This window comes from Somniosus microcephalus, chromosome 28 (genome assembly GCF_052327205.1).
Source record: "Somniosus microcephalus isolate GS21.2 chromosome 28, FLI_Smic_1.0, whole genome shotgun sequence".
In the NCBI taxonomy this organism is placed as follows: domain Eukaryota; kingdom Metazoa; phylum Chordata; class Chondrichthyes; order Squaliformes; family Somniosidae; genus Somniosus; species Somniosus microcephalus.
The window spans coordinates 28,902,622-28,924,073 of NC_141014.1; the positions used below are offsets into that span (position 1 = coordinate 28,902,622).

At 50.3% G+C, this 21,452-nt stretch overlaps 1 protein-coding gene across 1 annotated transcript in view; it reads left to right on the forward strand.

The window, feature by feature from the left end:
• The window catches only part of LOC147099474 (BAR/IMD domain-containing adapter protein 2-like 2), a 110,046-nt gene that overhangs the window by 14,486 nt on the left and 74,108 nt on the right, over positions 1-21,452 (forward strand). Inside the window, exons 2-3 of the mRNA XM_085969650.1 lie at positions 5,303-5,378; positions 18,466-18,552. Of these exons, the coding sequence (XP_085825776.1) occupies positions 5,303-5,378; positions 18,466-18,552 (163 nt within the window). The remainder of the gene's footprint in view (positions 1-5,302; positions 5,379-18,465; positions 18,553-21,452) is intronic.

Consider the following 21,452-nt stretch of genomic DNA (forward strand, 5'->3'; position numbering starts at 1 on the left):
TTTCTTGGTACCCCTCTCTCCCTCCTCTCAAATAATGGAGTGACATTTGCAAATTGCTAATCCAGAGGCACAATTTCTGAATCTAGAGAGCTTTGGAAAATGCTGCCTTACTCATCTACAGATGCCCCACCTGTTCTTTTAAAACCCTGGGATGGAAACCATCAGCTCCTGGAGCTTAACTGTCTTAAGTCCCATTATTTTCTCCATTACCATTTTTTAAACGTATTAAATCCAATAAGCTCTGCCCCTTAACTTATTTTTAGGTTCTCTTGTACCACATGCATTTTGTCCCCTTCCTCCATTGTGAAAACCAATATAAAGCATGAATTTAATAAGTCTGCCATTTCCTTATCATAACACCTGCATCCGTCTTTATTGGGTCCTCATTCACCCTGACCACTCTCTTCCTCTTAATATATATTTTTAAATACTTTTAAAGTTAGGTTTGATATCCCTTGCAAGATTTTTTGCACCTCATTTCTTTCTAAGTATTGTTGCTTTTTAGAGCTCTCCCAGTCTGCTGGAATTACACTTATACTTGCATGTGTGTGTGAGCCTTTTTTAGCTTAATACTGTTTCTTACCTCGTCTGTTGAGAAACCATGCTGGAAAATCATGAGCAAAGTGCCTGGCATTTTAGATGCTGACGGGGATGTTTACTGTCAGTGTGTACTTGGGAAAACGAATCCCATGTGCTGACATTCACATTTTATGAATAATTTAGGTGCTTGATGTCACAACAGCAACAACTTGTATTTACATAGAGCCTTTAATGCAGTAAAACATCCCAAGGCGCTTCACAGGAGCGTTAGCAAACAAAATTTGACACCGAGCCGCATGAGGTGATATTAAGGCAGGGTGACCAAAAGCTTGGTCAAAGAGGTAGGTTTTGAGGAGGGTCTTAAAGGAGGAGAGAGAGGCGGAGAGGTTTAGGGAGGGAATTCCGGAGCTCAGGGCCCCAGGCAGCTGAACGTGCCAACAGTGGAGCGATTAAAATCGGGGATGCGCAAGAGGCCAGTATTGGAGGAACGCCGGAGCAACTGGTCCATGCCAGTGTTTATGCTCCACATGATCCTCCTCCCACTCTACCGTATCTAATCCTATTGGATGCAGGAATGGTAGCATAGTGGTTATGTTACTGGACTACTAATCCAGTGCCCTGGAACTAATATGTTGGATTTAATACAAGTTTTTAAAAATGGTAATGGAGAAAATAATGGGACTTAAGACAGTTAAGCTCCAGGAGCTGATGGTTTCCATCCCAGGGTTTTAAAAGAACAGGTGGGGCATCTGTAGACGAGTAAGGCAGCATTTTCCAAAGCTCTCTAGATTCAGAAATTGTGCCTCTGGATTAGCAAATTGCAAATGTCACTCCATTATTTAAGAGAGGAGGGAGAGAGGGGTACCAAGAAACTACAGGCCTGTCAGTTTAACGTCAGTCACTGGAATCTATTATCAGGAATAGAGTGACAGGCAGCTAGGGATTTTTATATTCAGTTAGTTAAATAAATCTGGAATGAAAAGCTAATGGTGTTCACTATGTCCTTTAGGGAAGGAAATCTACCATCCTTACCCGGTCTGGCCGATATGTGACTCCAGACACACAGCAATGTGGTTGACTCTTAACTGCCCTCTGAAATGACCCAGCAATCCACTCAGTTGCCCAGAAGGTGGCTCATCTCCAGGGCAATTAGGAATGGGCAATAAATGCTGTCCTTGCCAGCGATGCCCACATCTCATGAATGAATTTTTTTTTAATGTGCGTGTTGCAGCAGGAAAGCTTTTGAGAGGGATTAAGAGGACAGTAATTCAGTCTCGGGATCCGGGTGACATCTGTTCCTGCAAAGACAGTCACTGACACTTGTCTAGACTTCTTGCCTGAGTTATTGCCTCTCAACTATCATTCCACCTCTATATATTGGAACCTGACCCAATAAAACCTTTGACAATATTTCGCCTACATTGGCTGGCTGTCTTTTTTCAAGCTAGATTAAATATAATAAAACTTTCCCTCTTGTACTGTGGAAAAAAGCAGGAGAGGAAAATATCAAGTTCTATTAATCAGTTAATTGTTGATCCTAATCCTATCAGTTTAACAGTTCATTATTTATTAACCGCACTCCTGGCCAGTGTACATGTCCTATTCATAGCTCATGAAACCATGTTGGACTGATCTATTGGAGAGCTGCTGGGCGTCCAGTCCATCTACTCAGCTGGTGTGACTGCTAAGCATCCAAAATGTGATCTGTCAATACTGCAGGCTTTCCCTGACGACTTGGTGTATTGCCAAACATGGTACTGAGCCATACAAACCAGGACAGTCCCAAATTCGATTCCTGGTCTGTACTGGCTGATCACTGTGGGGAGAGGCAGGGAGGGCAGTAGGGGTGCCACAATCTGACCTTGGCAATCATGTGCTAGAAAGAATGAAATAAGCCGGCGTCTTGTCTTGATTTCCATCTCTTGATTCCTGCTGGGACCATGGCACCATAGGAGCAGGAGTAGACCTTTCAGCCTCTCGAGCCTGTTCCGCCATTATTTTTTTTATTCGTTCATGGGATGTGGGTGTCGCTGGCAAGGGCAACGTTTATTGCCCATCACTAGTTGCCCCTTGAGAAGGTGGTGCTGAGCCGCCTTCTTGAACCGCTGCAGTCCGTGTGGTGATAGTACTCCCACAGTGCTGTTAGGGAGGGAGCGCCAGGATTTTGACCCAGCGACGACGAAGGAATGGCCGATATATTTCCAAGTCAGGATGGTGTGTGACTTGGAGGGGAACTTGGAGGTGGTGGTGTTCCCATGCGCCGTCTGCCCTTGCCCTTCTAGGTGGTAGACGTCGCGGGTTTGGGAGGTGCTGCCGAAGAAGCCTTGGCGAGTTGCTGCAGTGCATCTTGTAGATGGTACACACTGTAGCCACGGTACGCTGGCGGTGGAGGGAGTGAATGTGGATGTGGTATCTGACATAAATCATGCCATTCATGTAGAAATGACTTATGAAATATACTGGGCGGCCTGCTGGTGGCGCTGTCCAGGGAGAGTGTAAATACTCGGGTACGGGCCCAGCTTGCTCAGGGACATTTTGTAAACAGGAACTAGTGAAGGATAACTAGAATTCCATGTTGTGAAACAGTCAATTAAAGCCTTGTTTAATACTCTGACCAAGTGCCTAGTAGTTTTCTTACGTCAGTATCATTTAATGAGATCATGGCTGAACTGTAACTTACAGTGCCTGACTTCTTCACCCTCAATGATCCAAAGGCCTCATGGGCCCTTGGCTTTGATTTCCTCCTTGACGTTTAAGCACGTAGCCCAGCCAGTGGGTGGGCCTATGCTTGGGAGTCCCGGGGGGCCATGTGAATGGCCTGAGGAAGGAAAAGCACTGGCATCTTATCTCCTGCCTGGTGTAGCCCATAGAGGACCATCTAGCCTTAAGATGGCCAAGTAATATTAATTAGATCTCCACTCGTGAGCTGACCACTGGTACTGGAGGACGATTACTGCCCCTGGAACTGAGGCCTAGTAATGGAATAAACACCATGAGGAGAGGATGGGGAATGGAGAAAATTGAAAAGTTTCAAAGAAGAAACATTTGGATCTGCTCTGAATTTTCTTATAATTCTGCTTTAATATTGCAGAACAGCTTTACTCTCACGAGGTTGAGACTTTGCTAGTCTGCGATCATAACCTGGTTTCTCCTTCATCTCCAGTCATTTAATTGTCTCTCATTTTCCTTTATTTTCATTTTATTGAGGTTGCAATATATGTTCTAAAGTTAGGGATGGTGCTGAACGAGTGTTAAAGCTGCAAATTCATTTTGAGGTGCGTGCAACCTCCATAAACTACTTGAACTTCACTTTTGTGTTGTTGTGAGATGGTGGCTGGGCCCATGGAGGAGACTATCTTGATGACTCCCAATCTTCCATTCGTATCGGTTTATTCATCGGGCCGAATCTTCCTGCCAAAATCACGGCGTGTTAATGACGCACGGAGTTATTAATGCAGTCGACAGATTTTTGAATGGTAAGGGAGTCAAGGGTTATGGGGAGCGGGCAGGGAAGTGGAGTTGAAGCCAAGATCAGATCAGCCCATGATCTTATTGAATGGCGGAGCAGGCTCGAGGGGCCGAATGGCCTACTCCTGCTCCTACGTCTTATGTTCCTATGTAACTCGGCAAGTTCAGGGGGTGAAGAGATGCGCCGTGAGTTGAGAATCTCCAGAACTTGCTGGTCAATTTCTGCCGCTTGCCTCGCACAAACGACATCTCGCCCTCAGCCTCCCCGTTATTTTTAAAGACCTTTCTGGATTTGAACATTAAACTCGCCGCAGGAAGTTAGAGCTCATAATTAAAAGCAAAAGCACTTTTTTAACCGTGTAATAATTTATAAATACAATGCCAATCAATCTCCCCGGTGCAGAAAGGGAACAATTTAAAATGTTGAGTCTCATTCCTGCATGTAGTAAATTGTTGTTAGAGATTTCTAAAATGTCAAATTTTACATTTTTTATTTTTTTCTTACTTTTCCTTTCTGTTTCCTTTTTTCTCTCTTTCTTAATCCAATCTTTCTTTCCCTCTCTTTATTTCTCTTTTTGGACCTGATTTGACTAATTCTTCCTATTTCCTTCTCCGGAATAATTCTGATTTCTTTTCTTGAATTGAATAAAATACTGAGTAATCTGAGTGACCGATATGCAAGCAAGATGTAAGAACATAAGAAATAGGAGCAGGAGTCGGCCATACGGCCCCTCGAGCCTGCTCCACCATTCAATGAGATCATGGCTGATCATCGACCTCAACTCCACTTTCCCGCCTGATCTCCATATCCCTTGATTCCCCTAGAGTCCAAAAATCTATCGATCTCAGCCTTGAATATACTCAACGACTCAGCATCCACAGCCCTCTGGGGCAGAGAATTCCAAAGATTCACAACCCTCTGAGTGAAGAAATTCCTCCTCATCTCGGTCTTAAATGGCCGACCCCTTATCCTGAGACTATGCCCCCTAGTTCTAGACTCTCCAGCCAGGGGGAAACAACCTCTCAGCATCTACCCTGTCAATCCCCCTCAGAATCTTGTATGTTTCAATGAGATCACCTCTCATTCTTCTAAACTCCAGAGAGTAAAGGCCCATTCTACACAATCTCTCCTCATAGGACAGCCCTCTCATCCCAGGAATCAATCTAGTGAACCTTCGTTGCACCGCCTCCAAGGCAAGTACATCCTTCCTTAGATAAGGAGACCAAAACGATGCACAGTACTCCAGGATGCTTGCGGTATTTGGCTCTTTAACTGTTTTGTGTTTGATTGCAGAATATACTGGAACAATTCAATCCCGGGCTGCAGAATCTGGTGTTCCTTGGGACCAACTTTGTCAGAGCTTTCAGAAGTAAGTATTAATCTGGAGGGTTTCTCTGACATTTAGTTCTTATATTAACTTTGCTTTAATGTTTATTAAAATCCAAAATTGAACGATAACAAAACAGATTTATTAAGACTGAAAAGAACTTCAAATAATGGGCAGCACGGTGGCATAGTAGTTAGCACTGTTGCCTCACAGCGCCAGGGACCCGGGTTCGAATCCGGCCTCGGGCGACTGTCTGTGTGGAGTTTGCACATTCTCCCCGTGTTTGCGTGGGTTTCCTCCGGGTGCTCCGGTTTCCTCCCACAGTCCAAAGATGTGCGGGTTAGGTTGATTGGCTATGATAAATTGACCCTTAGTGTTAGGGGGATTAAATACGTGGGGTTGCGGGGATCGGGTGGGATATGTGTTGGTGTAGGGGTTACAGGGATCGGGTGGGATATGTGTCGGTGCAGGCTCGATGGGCCGAAATGGCCTCTATCTGCACTGTGGGGTTTCTGTGATTCTGTGAATGTAACTCCAGCTCATAGACTGCCTAACCTGTCTAATCTGGATCCAACCAGTTGCCCAATTGACTGTTCAGGGACGTTCTATACAGATGGTCAGGCTCAGTGGGCAGCACCCTCGCCTCTGAGTCAGAAGGTTGTGGGTTCAAATCGCACTCCAGAGACTTGAGCACAAAAATCTAGGCTGACGCTCCCAGCGCAGTGCTGAGGGAGTGCTGCACTGTCGGAGGTGCCGTCTTTTGGATCAGACGTTAAACCGAGGCCCCGTCTGCCCTCTCAGGTGGACGTAAAAGATCCCCCGGGCACTATTTTGAAGAAGAGCTGGGGGGAGTTATCCACGGTGTCCTGGCCAATATTTATCCCTCAATCAACATCACTAAAACAGAATATCTGGTCATTATCACATTGCTGTTTGTGGGAGCTTGCTGTGCGCAAATTGCTGCCGCGTTTCCTACATTACAACAGTGACTACACTTCAAAAAGTACTTCATTGGCTGTAAAGCGCTTTGAGACGTCCTGAGGTCGTGAAAGGCGCTGTATAAATGCAAGTCTTTCTTTCTTTCAGCTGACCTTAAACATTCATGTTGCTGTTTGTGGGATCTTGCTGTACACAACTTGGCTGAGTTGCAAGGGAGGAGCCATGTAGACCAGCAAAATCCCAGATTCAGTCCCCAGTCGACACTGAATTAGCTGATCTGGGGCTGGACACAAGTAGGGTTGCTGTGATTGGCCCTGAATTCGGGAGGGGAGAATCAGCCAGGGTTCTCCTGATGGTTATACAGCATCCTCAGCTTTGTGTGTGTATCGATATCAGGCGAGGACCGGGTTGTGTGGACTGAAATATGCCCACTATAGACTGGCCGAACACCATTCAGTGCTGAGGTACCCACCTAAATAATGACCACTTGGACCAAGGAATTGGAGCAAGGAATTGGAGTAAGGAATCAATACCCTCCGGTGGGAATAGGGGGAAAATTGGTGCCTGAACTGATTCAGCAGATTGGTTTGGAAATAAATTATTTTGCACACGCTACTGTGGATGCTGCAGACTTGTTAAGTCTCGCTTACTTAATATAACCAATTTTAATGTAACTCACCGGAGAGTGTGTGTGAGAAAGTGTGGGCGAGAGAGTGTGGGCGAGAGAGTGAGAAGGAGAGTGTGAGAGGGAGAGAGGGAGCGTGTGAGAGGGAGAGTGTGAGAGGGAGAGTGTGAGAGGGAGATTGGGAGAGGGAGAGTGTGAGAGGGGGAGTGTGAGAGGGGGAGTGTGAGAGGGAGAGTGTGAGTGTGAGAGGGAGAGTGGGAGTGTGAGAGGGAGAGTGTGAGAGGGGGAGTGTGAGAGGGGGAGTGTGAGAGGGAGAGTGTGAGAGGGAGAGAGGGAGAGGGAGAGGGAGAGTGGGAGAGGGAGAGTGTGAGAGTGGGAGAGGGAGAGGGAGAGTGTGAGAGGGAGATTGGGAGAGGGAGAGTGTGAGAGAGGGAGTGTGAGAGGGGGAGTGTGAGAGGGAGAGTGTGAGTGTGAGAGGGAGAGTGGGAGTGTGAGAGGGAGAGTGTGAGAGGGAGAGTGTGAGAGGGAGAGTGTGAGAGGGAGATTGTGAGAGGGAGAGTGCGAGAGGGAGAGTGTGAGAGGGAGAGAGAGAGTGTGAGGGGGGAGTGTGAGAGGGAGAGGGAGAGTATGAGAGGGGGAGTGTGAGAGGGAGAGGGAGAGAGTGAGTGTGAGAGGGAGAGTGTGAGAGGGAGAGGGAGAATGTGAGAGGGAGAGTGTGAGAGGGAGAGTGTGAGAGGGAGAGTGTGAGAGGGGGACTGTGAGAGGGAGAGAGTGTGAGAGGGGGAGTGTGAGAGGGAGAGTGAGAGAGGGAGAGGGAGAGTGTAAGAGGGAGAGTGTGAGAGGGAGAGAGGGAGAGGGAGAGTGTGAGAGGGAGAGAGAGAGTGAGAGAGGGAGAGTGTGAGAGTGAGAGAGGGAGAGGCGGAGTGTGAGAGGGAGAGTGTGAGAGGGAGAGTGTGAGGGGGGAGTGTGAGAGGGGGAGTGTGAGAGGGGGAGTGTGAGAGGGAGAGTGCGAGAGGGGGAGTGCGAGAGGGAGAGTGAGAGAGGGGGAGTGTGAGAGAGGGAGAGTGTGAGAGGGGGAGTGTGAGAGGGAGAGTGTGAGAGGGGGAGTGTGAGAGGAGTGTGAGAGGGGGAGTGAGAGAGGAGAGTGAGAGAGGGGGAGTGTGAGAGGGGGAGTGTGAGAGGAGAGTGAGAGAGGGGGAGTGTGAGAGAGAGGGAGAGGGAGAGTGTGAGAGGGAGAGTGTGAGAGGGAGAGGGAGAGTGTGAGAGGGAGAGAGGGTGAGGGAGTGTGAGAGGCGGAGTGTGAGAGGGAGAGTGTGAGGGGGGAGTGAGAGAGGGGGAGTGTGAGAGAGAGAGAGGGAGAGGGGGAGTGTGAGAGGGAGAGTGGGAGAGGGGGAGTGTGAGAGGGAGAGGGAGAGTGGGAGTGTGAGAGGGAGAGTGTGAGAGGGGGAGTGTGAGAGGGAGAGTGTGAGAGGGAGAGTGTGAGAGGGAGAGTGGGAGAGGGAGAGTGTGAGAGTGGGAGAGGGAGAGTGTGAGAGGGAGATTGGGAGAGGGAGAGTGTGAGAGAGGGAGTGTGAGAGGGGGAGTGTGAGAGGGAGAGTGTGAGTGTGAGAGGGAGAGTGTGAGAGGGAGATTGTGAGAGGGAGAGTGCGAGAGGGAGAGTGTGAGAGGGAGAGTGTGAGAGGGAGAGAGAGAGTGTGAGGGGGGAGTGTGAGAGGGAGAGGGAGAGTATGAGAGGGGGAGTGTGAGAGGGAGAGAGAGAGTGTGAGAGGGGGAGTGTGAGAGGGAGAATGTGAGAGGGAGAGTGTGAGAGGGAGAGAGGGAGAGTGTGAGAGGGAGAGTGTGAGAGGGGGACTGTGAGAGGGAGAGTGTGAGAGGGAGAGTGAGAGAGGGAGAGGGAGAGTGTAAGAGGGAGAGTGTGAGAGGGAGAGAGGGAGAGGGAGAGTGTGAGAGGGAGAGAGGGAGAGGGAGAGTGAGAGAGGGAGAGTGTGAGAGTGAGAGAGGGAGAGGCGGAGTGTGAGAGGGAGAGTGTGAGAGGGAGAGTGTGAGGGGGGGAGTGTGAGAGGGGGAGTGTGAGAGGGAGAGTGTGAGAGGGGGAGTGCGAGAGGGAGAGTGAGAGAGGGGGAGTGTGAGAGAGGGAGAGGGAGAGTGTGAGAGGGAGAGTGAGAGAGGGGGAGTGTGAGAGGGAGAGTGTGAGAGGGGGAGTGTGAGAGGAGTGAGAGAGGGGGAGTGAGAGAGGGGGAGTGTGAGAGGGGGAGTGTGAGAGGAGAGTGAGAGAGGGGGAGTGTGAGAGAGAGAGAGGGAGAGGGAGAGTGTGAGAGGGAGAGTGTGAGAGGGAGAGTGTGAGAGGGAGAGAGGGTGAGGGAGTGTGAGAGGGAGAGTGAGAGAGGGAGAGAGAGTGTGAGAGGGAGAGTGTGAGAGTGAGAAGGAGAGAGGGAGAGGGGGAGTGTGAGAGGGAGAGGGAGAGTGTGAGAGGGGGAGTGTGAGAGGGGGAGTGTGAGAGGGAGAGTGTGAGAGAGAGTGTGAGAGGGAGAGTGGGAGAGGGGGAGTGTGAGAGGGAGAGTGTGAGAGGAGAGAGGGAGAGAGTGTGAGAGGGAGAGAGTGTGAGAGGGAGAGGGAGAGTGTGAGAGGGAGAGTGGGAGTGTGAGAGGGAGAGAGGGGCAGAGGGAGAGTGTGAGAGGGAGAGTGTGAGAGGGAGAGTGTGAGAGGGAGAGGGAGAGTGTGAGAGGGAGAGTGAGAGTGTGAGAGGGAGAGTGTGAGAGTGAGAGAGGGAGAGGCGGAGTGTGAGAGAGTGTGAGAGGGAGAGTGTGAGAGGGGGAGTGTGAGTGTGAGAGGGAGAGTGTGAGAGGGAGAGTGAGAGAGGGGGAGTGTGAGAGAGAGAGAGGGAGAGTGAGAGTGTGAGAGGGAGAGTGTGAGAGGGAGAGGTAGAGTGTGAGAGGGAGAGAGGGAAAGTGTGAGAGGGAGTGTGAGAGGCGGAGTGAGAGAGGGAGAGAGAGTGAGAGGGAGAGTGTGAGGGGGGAGTGTGAGAGTGAGAGGGAGAGAGAGAGTGTGAGAGGGAGAGGGGGAGTGTGAGAGGGGGAGTGTGAGAGGGAGAGTGGGAGAGGGAGAGTGTGAGAGGGAGAGGGGGAGTGTGAGAGTGTGAGAGAGAGTGTGAGAGGGAGAGTGTGAGAGGGAGAGAGAGGGAGAGGGAGAGAGGGAGAGGGAGAGTGGGAGTGGGAGAGAGGGAGAGTGTGAGAGGGGGAGTGTGAGAGGGAGAGTGCGAGAGGGGGAGTGTGAGAGGGGGAGAGGGAGAGTGAGAGTGTGAGAGGGAGAGTGTGAGAGGGAGAGTGTGAGAGGGAGAGGGGGAGTGTGAGAGGGAGAGTGTGAGAGGGAGAGTGGGAGAGGGGGAGTGTGAGGGGGGAGTGTGAGAGGGGGAGTGTGAGAGGGAGAGTGTGAGAGGGGGAGTGTGAGAGGAGAGTGAGAGAGGGGGAGTGCGAGAGGGGGAGTGCGAGAGGGAGAGTGTGAGAGGGAGAGTGTGAGAGTGAGAGGCGGAGTGTGAGAGGGAGAGTGTGAGAGGGGGAGTGTGAGAGGGGGAGTGTGAGAGGGAGAGTGAGAGAGGGGGAGTGTGAGAGAGAGAGAGGGAGAGGGAGAGTGTGAGAGGGAGAGGGAGAGTGAGAGAGGGAGAGTGAGAGAGGGAGAGTGTGAGAGGGAGAGTGTGAGAGTGAGAGGCGGAGTGTGAGAGGGAGAGTGTGAGAGGGGGAGTGTGAGAGGGGGAGTGTGAGAGGGAGAGTGTGAGAGGGGGAGTGTGAGAGGGGGAGTGTGAGAGGGAGAGTGAGAGAGGGGGAGTGTGAGAGAGAGGGAGAGTGTGAGAGGGAGAGTGTGAGAGGGAGAGAGAGAGTGTGAGAGGGAGAGTGTGAGAGGGAGAGAGAGAGTGTGAGAGGGAGAGAGGGAGAGGAAGTGTGAGAGGCGGAGTGTGAGAGGGAGAGTGAGAGAGGGAGAGTGTGAGAGGGAGAGTGTGAGAGGGGGAGTGTGAGAGTGAGAGGGAGAGTGTGAGAGGGGGAGTGTGAGAGGGAGAGGGAGAGTGTGAGAGAGTGAGAGGGAGAGAGGGAGAGGGAGAGGGGGAGTGTGAGAGGGAGAGTGCGAGAGGGGGAGTGTGAGAGGGAGAGTGGGAGAGGGAGAGAGGGAGTGTGAGAGGGAGAGTGTGAGAGGGAGAGTGTGAGAGGAGCGTGAGAGAGGGGGAGTGTGAGAGGGAGAGTGTGAGAGGAGAGTGAGAGAGGGGGAGTGTGAGAGGGAGAGTGGGAGAGGGAGAGTGTGAGAGGGAGAGTGTGAGTGTGAGAGGGAGAGTGTGAGAGGGAGAGAGGGGGTGAGGGAGAGGGGGTGAGGGAGAGTGGGAGAGGGGGAGTGTGAGAGGGAGAGTGTGAGAGGGAGAGTGTGAGAGGGGGAGTGTGAGAGGGGGAGTGAGAGGGAGAGTGGGAGTGTGAGAGGGAGAGTGTGAGAGGGAGAGTGTGAGAGGGAGAGTGGGAGAGGGAGAGTGTGAGGGGGAGAGAGTGAGAGGAGTGTGTGAGAGGGAGAGTGTGAGAGGGGGAGTGTGAGAGAGGGAGAGTGTGAGAGTGTGAGAGGGAGAGGGGGAGTGTGAGAGGGAGAGTGTGAGAGGGGGAGTGTGAGAGGGGGAGTGTGAGAGGAGAGTGAGAGAGGGGGAGTGTGAGAGTGGGAGTGTGAGAGGGAGAGTGTGAGAGGAGAGTGTGAGAGTGGGAGTGTGAGAGGGAGAGAGTGAGAGGAGATTGTGAGAGGGGGAGTGTGAGAGGAGAGTGTGAGAGGGAGAGAGGGAGTGTGAGAAGGAGAGGTCAATGACTGGGCAACCTCTGGTACTTTACTGAAATGGCCATTCTTCAAGTCTGAACTTGGGCACTGAAGGAGATCTTTGATTAACGAGGCTCAAGGATTGGTAGGTAGCTCAAATTGTACTTGGGCCTCATTCTACAAGGGCACCGAGACCCCCAAACACAAATGAGAATTGCTAATCAAAATATGAGTCAAGAACATCTGTCCAATTCAGCAATGCCAGGGCTCCAGGCAATAAAAACTGCTCCTGGACACTGAACAAAGAATGTTGTTTACGAGCACATGGGGATTTTTGTTTCACCTAAATTGTTTTGCCAGTGCTATAGAGTGTATCACTATCGTACTGTACGATCCTTACTGCCTCTTTTTTGCTGTTTTGGTGCCAATGACCATAATTTTCCAACATGTTTGCTGTTTTCCGTCTAGTGCGATATATCTGAGCAGAGCAGAGTGCTGATTTTTAAAAAATATATCCTTTCGTTCTCTTGCTCAATTGCAGTCCTGTCAATGATGACGCTTGCTGGGGTATGGTATCATGGCAACCAGGTGCTTTCTCCGCCCCTACACAAATGACGTTGGTTAATGAACATCGGAAGGCCGGCTGTTTTGCGCTTGGGATAGGGGCGATGCAGGCAACGCCGCCTTTCTCGCCCATCCCTGGTTACCCTGCGGGGCCTTCCTTTTATAGCGGGTGTGCTCCAACTGGATGGCCTGCCCCGGGCCACCCTAGAGAGCATTGGGAGGCCACCACCCACTGGTCACATCTAGGCCGTACCAGGGGGAGCAGGCAGCTTCCCTTCCCTGAAGGATATTAGTGAACCAGTTTGAACTTTTATAATAATCCAACAGCTTTCATAGAATTGTACAGCACAGAAGGAGGCCATTTGGCCCATCCTGCCTGTGCTGGCTCTTTGAAAGAGCGATCCAATTAGTCCCGCTCTCCACCTGCTCTTTCCACATAGCGCTGCAAATTTTTATTTTCCAAGTATTTATCCAACTCCTTTTTGAAAGTTACTATTGCCCTTTCAGGCAGCGCATTCCTGATCATGACAACTCGCTGCGTAAAAAAAAACTTCTCCTCATCTCCCGCCTGGTCCTTTTGCCAGTTATCTTAACTCTGTGCCCTCTGGTTACCGACCCTCCTGCCAGTAGGAACTGTTTCTCCTTATTCACTCTGTCAAAATCCCTCATAATTTTGAACATTAAATCTCCCCTTAATCCCCTGCTCTAAGGAGGACCATCCCAGTCTCTCCACATAACTGAAGTGCCTCATCACTGGCATCATTCTGGTAAATCTCCTCTGCACCCTCTCCAAAGCCTTGACATCTTTACTAAAGTGTGGTGCCCAGAAGGGGCCTAAACCAGTGATTTATAAAAGGTATAGCATCACTTCTATGCCATTGTTCTCTATGCCTCTGTTAATAAAGCCAAGGATTCCATATGTTTCTTTAACAGCTTTATCAACTTATCCGGGTCATTTTACTCGCGTGCTAGCTGTTTGATTTTGGAGGGATAGCTCTACCCTCACCTGATGTCCACACTTGAACTTTTTAGCTAATGTACGGCTGCCAGCTCGGGTTGGACGTATTCCAGGAGGTATCAGAAGAACTAGGATCAGGAGCGGGCCACACGGCCCCTCGGGCCTGCTCCGCCATTCAGTAAGATCATGGCTGATCTTCTACCTCAGCTCCACTTTTCCAGCCCAATCCCTCGATTCCCTTCGTGTCCAAAATTTCCCTCGGTGTCTATCGCGTGACCTCGGGCCTCCAACCGTCCCGCCCCCACACTCCCGCCATCGGCCGCCTGACACGTCCATCTTCAGGGTGCCCCGGCTTTCCACGCGAGCGGATATTCATTAACCGATTGGACGGTTCTTTGACTGTCAGCCTTGCTTCCCATCTCTGATATTTTTTTAGAATTAGCAGACACACCATTGGTTTTTAATGCCTCCGGTTATTTCTCTCCCGAGTGCTGCTATTTAATTCCTGGAGACTCCAGGAACAATACTGGAGGGTTGGCAACCCGACGTTAATGCTTCCTTGAAGCTTATCTCAGCCGGTGCTGTGGAACGAGGGATATTTTGTCTGAAAGTCAAGCCCTTTCTTGTGCTGTATAACCGAGAGCGTCTGACTCCCTTGTTAAATTGATGAGCCATGGTACCTGCTGACTTAATGCACCTATTGACCAGAGATCGAACAAGGCAAATCAGCGGTCTTGTTTATTTAGTAGCTCTCTGCTCCTGAGTTCTTTTTTAAAGATTAATTCGTTGGATGTGGGCGTCGCTGGCAAGGCCGGCATTTATTGCCCATCCCTAATTGCCCTCGAGAAGGTGGTGGTGAGCCGCCTTATACAACCGAGTGTCTCACTAGGCCATCTCAGAGGGCAGTATAAGAGTCAACCGCATTGCAGTGGGTCTGGAGTCGCATATCGGCCAGACCGGGTAAGGGTGGCAGATTTCCTTCCCTAAAGGACATTAGTGAATCAGATGGGTTTTTACGACAATGCGGTAGTTTCATGATCACCATTTCTGATACTAGCTTTTTATTCCAGATCTATTTAATTAACTGAATTTAAATTCCCCAGCTGCCACGGTGGAATTTGAACTCATGGCTCTGGATCATTAGTCCAGGCGGCTGGATTACTAGTCTAGTAACATAACCACTATGCTACCCTACCCTTAATGGGCCAAGTGTAGACAGTGTGATAAATTGATGTTCCAGTGATGGTTTTTATGGGGCTGTTTAGCGAGTAATTTTTTTCCATTTCCTTGTGTGGGCGACAACAACAACTTGCATTTATACAGCGCCTTTAATGTAGTAAAACGTCCCAAGGTGCTTCACAGGAGCGTTATCAAACAAAATTTGACACAGCCCGTGTATTAGGGCGGGTGACCAAAAGCTTGGTCAAAGAGGTAGGTTTTAAGGAGCGTCTTAAAGGAGGAAAGAGAGGTAGCGAGGCGAAGAGGTTTAGGCAGGGAATTCCAGAGCTTAGGGCCCAGGCAGCGGAAGACACGGCCGCCAGTGGTGGAGCGATTAAAATCGGGGATGCGCAAGAGGCCAGAATTGGTGGAGCGCAGATATCTCGGAGGGTTGTAGGGCTGAAGGAGATTACAGAGATAGGGAGGAGCGAGGCCATGGAGTGATTTGAACACAAGGATGAGAATTTTAAAATTGAGGTGTTGCCGGACTGGGAGCCAATTTAGGCCAGCGAGCACAGGGGGTGATGGGTGAACGGGACTTGGTGCGAGTTAGGATACGAGCAGTGGCGTTTTGGATGAGCTCACGTTTACAGGCTATGTGCAACCTGTGGCCAAGTACAATGGTCTGTTCCCAGACTGCAGAAAATGCAGCTCAAACTAGCCCCCTAGAGGCAGGTAGGAATGATCCATGGTAAAGAAATTCCGGAACCAGGTCGAAACACCTTGGATTAGATTTTCTCAGCTCCAAGGAGATGGGTATGGAGACGGGACTGCCGGGAAAGTGGCAGAATTTGGGGGCGGGTTTGCCACCCGCCCCCAACCCACCTCCGTGCCCTCTTGCCAAGAGGCAGGAAGCTGTCCCGCCCCGGGTCCCGTCTCCTTGGAGGCGGGAAGAGATTAAAGCCTATTAACTGCCTGTTAACAGGTAGATAACAGGCAGAAAATGGGATTATCCCCATTTATCGTCCTGAAGTGCGGGCTTCCCGACCTGAGAGAACCCCGCCAGGGTGTAGGAGATGAGTAGGAGGTCTGCAGGGGTCAGAGGGGTCTGAAAGTGCGATGTAGAGGTGAGTGATGGGTGCAAGTGTGGAGTGGTAAGTATGTGAGGTGAGTGTAAAGTGTTAGAAAATGTTCACTTACCTTTGTTTCTACCAACAGCCTTCAGCCGCTGTGGAGCCGGAGTCCCCGACATCTCCATTGTAGAGATCACAGACTGGCTGTTGGATCCTCTGATACAACAGCCAGCTGATTGCTGCAAATTAGAAAGGTTTGATGAGTCCTGAACACAAAGCCTCGTCAAACTACACAGAATGTCAGTGTTTGACAGCTTCACAGAGCTGTCAAACGATGACATTTCTTCTTTCAAAAATTCTTGACAAATGACACATCATACATTGACGTGCTCTGTCACTGACTTCCCCCTAATTGGCCTGCTGAGCCCGTAGGGCGGGCTTAACAAGATCAACCAGGGGAAAATTCTGCCGGTTGGCCAGAAGCTGATGGAGGCGGGACTGAAACCCGGCAAGCAGCAGTCCTGCCTCCAACATGTCTCCATTCATAAAATCCAGCCTCTTGCTTCCAACTTGGTACCTCCACACAGTGACAATGAAATACAAAAAGAAAGACTTGCATTTCTACAGCGCCTTTTTCGGCCTCAGGATGTCCCAAACATCTTTACAGCCAATTAAGTGCTTTGTTTTGAAGCGTAGTCACTGTTGTAATGTAGGAACCGTGGCAACCAATTTGCGCACAGCAAGCTCCCACAAACAGCAATGAGATAATGACTGGCTAATCTGTTTTAGTGATGTTTGATTGAGGGATAAATATTCACCAGGGCACTGGGGAGAACTCCCCTGCTCTTCTTCGAAATAGTGGCCATGGGATCTTTTACGGTCACCTGAGAGAGCAGACAAGGCCTCGGTTTAACATCTCATCTGAAAGACAGCACCTCCGACAGTGTGGCACTCCCTCAGTACTGCACTGGAGTGTCAGCCTAGATTTATGTGCTCGAGTCTCTGGAGTGGGACTTGAACCCACTACCTGCTGATTCAGAGGCGAGAGTGCTACCCACTGGGCCACGGCTGACGCCTGGCAATGCTAAACTCAGGCGGGGTTCATTTGCACTTTCACCGCCCGGGGAGTAATCAGTCGGATCAGAGAACCCACCTCGTTGTCAGTGCATTGAAATCAATGCGAAGAAAACAGGGCGAGCCCTACAACAGGCGGGCAATCCGCTCCCCTAGATTCCTCTCCCCCCCCCCCCCCCCATCCCCCCTGGGTGGTGAAGGTAAAAATTATCCCCAGGGAGTCTGTGATAGTGGGGGATTGAAGCCTTATTGCACTACACATTAGTACCCCAATGCCCACCAAACAGATGTGAAGACATCTTACTGCAATTATATAGGGCCCTGGTGAGACCACACCTGGAGTATTGTGTACAGTTTTGGTCTCCTTACCTAAGGAAGGATATACTCGCCATAGAGGGAGTGCAACAAAGGTTCACCAGAGTGGTTCCTGGGATGGGGGGATTGTCCTATGAGGAGAGATTGAGTAGACTAGGCCTATATTCTCCAGAGTTTAGAAGAATGAGAGGGGATCTCATTGAAACATACAAAATTCTTACAGGGCTTGACAGGGTAGATGCAGGGAGGATGTTTCCCCTGGCTGGGGAGTCTAGAACCAGGGGTCACAGTCTCAGAATAAGGGGTCGGCCATTTAGGACTGAGATGAGGAGAAATTTCTTCACTCAGAGGGCGGTGAATCTTTGGAATTCTCTACCCCAGAGAGCTGTGGAGGCTCAGTCGTTGAGTATATTCAAGACAGAGATCGATAGATTTTTGAATATTAAGGGATTCATGGGGATATGGGGATCGGGCGGGAAAGTGTAGTTGAGGTAGAAGATCAGCCATGATCTTATTGAATGGCGGTGCAGGCTCGAAGGGCCAAATGGCCGACTCCTGCTCCTATTTCTTCTGTTCTTATGTTCTTAAACACCCGTGCTTCTGTTGCTCAGAAGATCAGTTTGCAGACTCCTGGTTGCACTGGAGCAGTGCGGCCGACAGCAGATGTGCGAATCTCCTGACGTTGCTCCACGCCACAGCCCGACCCGCCAGGAATCAACACCATTCTGGACCCTCAAAATTGGGAGTCGGATCAAGCGCCTTTTGTAACACAAGATAAGTGCAGGGAGGCAGTGTGGAGTCTGGCACCTGAGGATAAATCTAAAAGGGGAGTGAGGTGGATGCAAGCCCCTCCCTCAGACGAGGACAGAAGCGATGAAGTGCAATAAAGAACGCTGTGTGCGCAAATTGCGTTTCCTACATTACAATAGGGATGGTTTTACAAGTTCGATGCGCCAATGGGGAATCTCACCTAGGGGCATCGCATATCTGGACCATGGATGGAATCCCATGGGCGGTGGTCCTACATTCCCCCGATATCTCTCTTAGGTAGTCCCTCGGAACCGAGGATGACTTGCTTCCACATTAAAAATGAGTTCTCGGGTGACTGATGAGTCCAATGCGGGACCTACAGTCTCTGTCACAGGTGGGGCAGACGGTGGTTGAAGGGGCGGGTGGGTGGGGTGCTTGGGTTGACATGCGCTCCTTGCGCTGCCTGCGCTTGGCTTCCGCTTGCTCCCGGCGAAGAGATGCTTCTCCTCCACTTTGTGCGGTCTTGGGCCAGGGATTCCCAGGTGTCGGTGGGGATGTTACACTTTTTCAAGGAGGCTTTGAGGGTGTCCTTGAAGCGTTTCCTCTGCCCACCTGGGGCTCTCTTGCCGTGCCGGAGCTCTGAGTAGAGCGCTTGTTTTGGGAGTCTCGTATCGGGCATGCGGACGATGTGACCCGTCCATCGGAGCTGATCGAGTGTGGTCAAAGCTTCGATGCTGGGGATGTTGGCCTGAGCGAGAACACTGACGTTGGTGCGCCTATCCTGCCAATGGATTTGCAGGATCTTGCGGAGGTAATGGTCGGTATGCATGGTCGGTGACTCCACTTTTATTGAGCCCCTGTTTAAATTTTTTTCTTTGTCTTATCACCCTTTTCCAGTGTTGGCCACGGCAGCTAACGTCTACTTTGTTGCGGTTGGGAAATTTGGTGAGCAGGCCTTGCAGACTTCCACGTCGCAGATCCTGGGTAAGAGTCCACTACCCTGAGAATCAGGGCTTCTCAGTTTGCGGGTCTCCCGCGAGGTAAGCGGAAAATCTCACTCGTGGGATGAACCTGCTTATACGGCGCAACTCTTGTCCTAATGAAACATTTGTGAGGTTTTTTTTCCCAAGTGCTCTTCAAGGTAAGGGACATTAGTTGCTGCCAAATGGAATCTTTTCATTGTCAATACCTTAATCTTCTCGGGTCAGGTAGAGCTTAGGTTAGATTCATAGAATCATAGAAAGTTACAGCACGGAAGGAGGCCATTTCGGCCCCTCGTGTCCGCGCCGGCCAACAAAGAGCTATCCAGCCTAATCCCACTTCCCAGCTCTTGGTCCGTAGCCCTGCAGGTTAGAGCGTCCCAAGTGCACATCCAAGTACTTTTTAAATGTGATGAGGGTTTCTGCCTCTACCACCCTTTCAGGCAGTGAGTTCCAGACCCCCACAACCCTCTGGGTGAAGAAATGTCCACTCAAATCCCCACTAAACCTTCCACCAATTACTTTAAATCTGTGCCCCTTGGTTTTTGACCCTTCTGCTAAGGGAAACAGATGCAGAGTAAAGCTCTGCTCTGCCCCTAACCTTGAGAACACCCCTTAATTGCACCAAAATGACATCTTTGCATTTCCATACCAGCCATCCTAAGTTAATTGACTCTTGGTATCATTCTTGTTTGAAGTCCTTTGGAAACTGGGTCGGGACTCGAGACTGTATAAAGTCATTTCACAAAGGACTCTTACAACTAGTAGACTGAGGAGACTTCATTCCCATTTGTCTAGGCTGGATTGAAGTCCAGGTCCCAGGTGGAAAAGGACACTTTTCTGACCCAGAAGTGTCCAAACTGTGAACCCTGAACACTCGAAGTCCAGGCAACCTCGTTCTATTATTAGTGCTTATAATTTTTACTCTGGTTGTACATAGCATTTACAGCATAGAAGCCGGTGTTCCAAACAAGCCTCCTGCCACTCTACTTCATCTCACCCTACCAGCATATCCTTCTATTCCTTTCTCCCTCATGTGTTTATCTAGCTTCCCCTTAAAGGCTATTCGCCTCAACCTCTCCCTGTGGTAGCGGGTTCCACATTCTCACCACTCTCTGGGGAAAGAAGTTTCCCCTGAATTCCCAATTTGATTTATTAGTGACTATATTTATGGCCCCTAGTTTTGGATTTCCCATACAGGGAGAAGCATCTTCTCTACATCCACCCTATCAAACCCCTTCATAATTTTAAAGACCTCGATCAGGTCACCCCTCAGCCTTCTCTTTTCTAGAGAAAAGAGCCCCAGCCTGTTCATTCTTTCCTGTTATAATCTCTTAGTTCTGGTGTCATCAATAACAACAACTTGCATTTATATAGCACCTTTAATGTAATAAAACCTCCCAAGGCGCTTCACGGGGCGATTATCAAGCAAAGTTTGACACCGAGCCACATAAGGTGATATTAGGGCAGATGACCAAAAGCTTGGTCAAAGAGGTAGGTTTAAAGGAGGAGGTAGCGAGGCGGAGAGGTTTAGGGAGGGAATTCCAGAGTTTAGGGCCTTGGCAGCTGAAGGCACGGCCGCCAATGTTGGAGCGATCAAAATCAGGGATGCTCAAGAGGCCAGAATTAGAGGAGCGCAGAGATCTCGGCGGGAGCAGGGGGGGTGGTGTGGTTGGAATGGAGGAGATTACAGAGATTGGGAGGGGTGAGGGCCATGGAGGGATTTGAATTTTATGGGCCTGGAGGTTTGGTGGGTAAGTCCTAAATCAGAACATCAGTTGGTATCAGCAAGCTCCAAAATCGGAAAATTAATGGGAACATGGATTTGAACTTGACATGTGGCTCCCTGAAGGACTAAGATACAAACCTATTAGGTCTAGGCCGACAAAAAAAGACCTGGACTCCTCTGCGTTAACCCACTACACCATTGAGCCCCACTTTTGAAACAAATAAAGCCCATTCAGGACCAGAACTCCCTTATGATATCACGATGGATTCAAACACTGATGACCTCCCATGACCTGTGAGGTCCCCCTCCCGGAGCCCCAATTTGAAAGCTTACGTTTTAAATCGTGTCTCTCCTATCTGACGTGACTGTTGCAGCCCGAGAGGGCCTTTGCTTCTTGACTGCCATCGCCGAGGCGCCAGCCCTTACATAGAAACATAGAAGATAGGAGCAGGAGTAGGCCATTCGGCCCCTCGAGCCTGCTCCGCCATTCAATGAGGTCATGGCTGATCATCCAAATTCAGTACCCTGTCCCTGCCTTCTCCCCATATCCCTTTGTTGTGTATGTACCTTTAAAGGAATAACTGGTCTCAGACTGCAGTACCGGCAGTGACCACCCCTGTATAAAAGGCACTAGCAACCTTCTGTAGTTTCAGTTTCCCAATTGTCTCCATTCAGTAAAGACTTGTTATAATCAACTCCTGCTGTCCGTGTCTCAATTATACACGGACATAATATTGGCGACGAGCAGATACGAACTTACCTACAGTCTGCACCACCTCATGGGATCCATCCCTGAAGCGAAGTCACGGCCAGAAAGAAGAAAGAAACAGTAGAAACGGGTGTCGACCGTGGGCATCCGCCTTTGAGTCAGCGGAGTTGAAGATTTGCAGGAGAGGCTGTCGAGAGCGGGGCTTGGTTCCTGTCGATGGTGCTTCAGCTAATCGGGCTGGTGGCAGGTAGTACACTGATCCTTCCTGGGCTGCGGCGGTCTAGAACTCGAGCGGGTGGCTTGCAACGGGGCCGAGCAGCGTTGTCGGGAGGAGGAGAGAGAGAGAGGGTGGAGCACACAGGGCGCGGCTGGTGCTACGAAGCCGGGCAGCATACAGACCCGAGAAGAGGGAGGCAAGAGTCCCACAGGGTTGTTCCACGACGGGAAAATAATAAAATAAAATAAA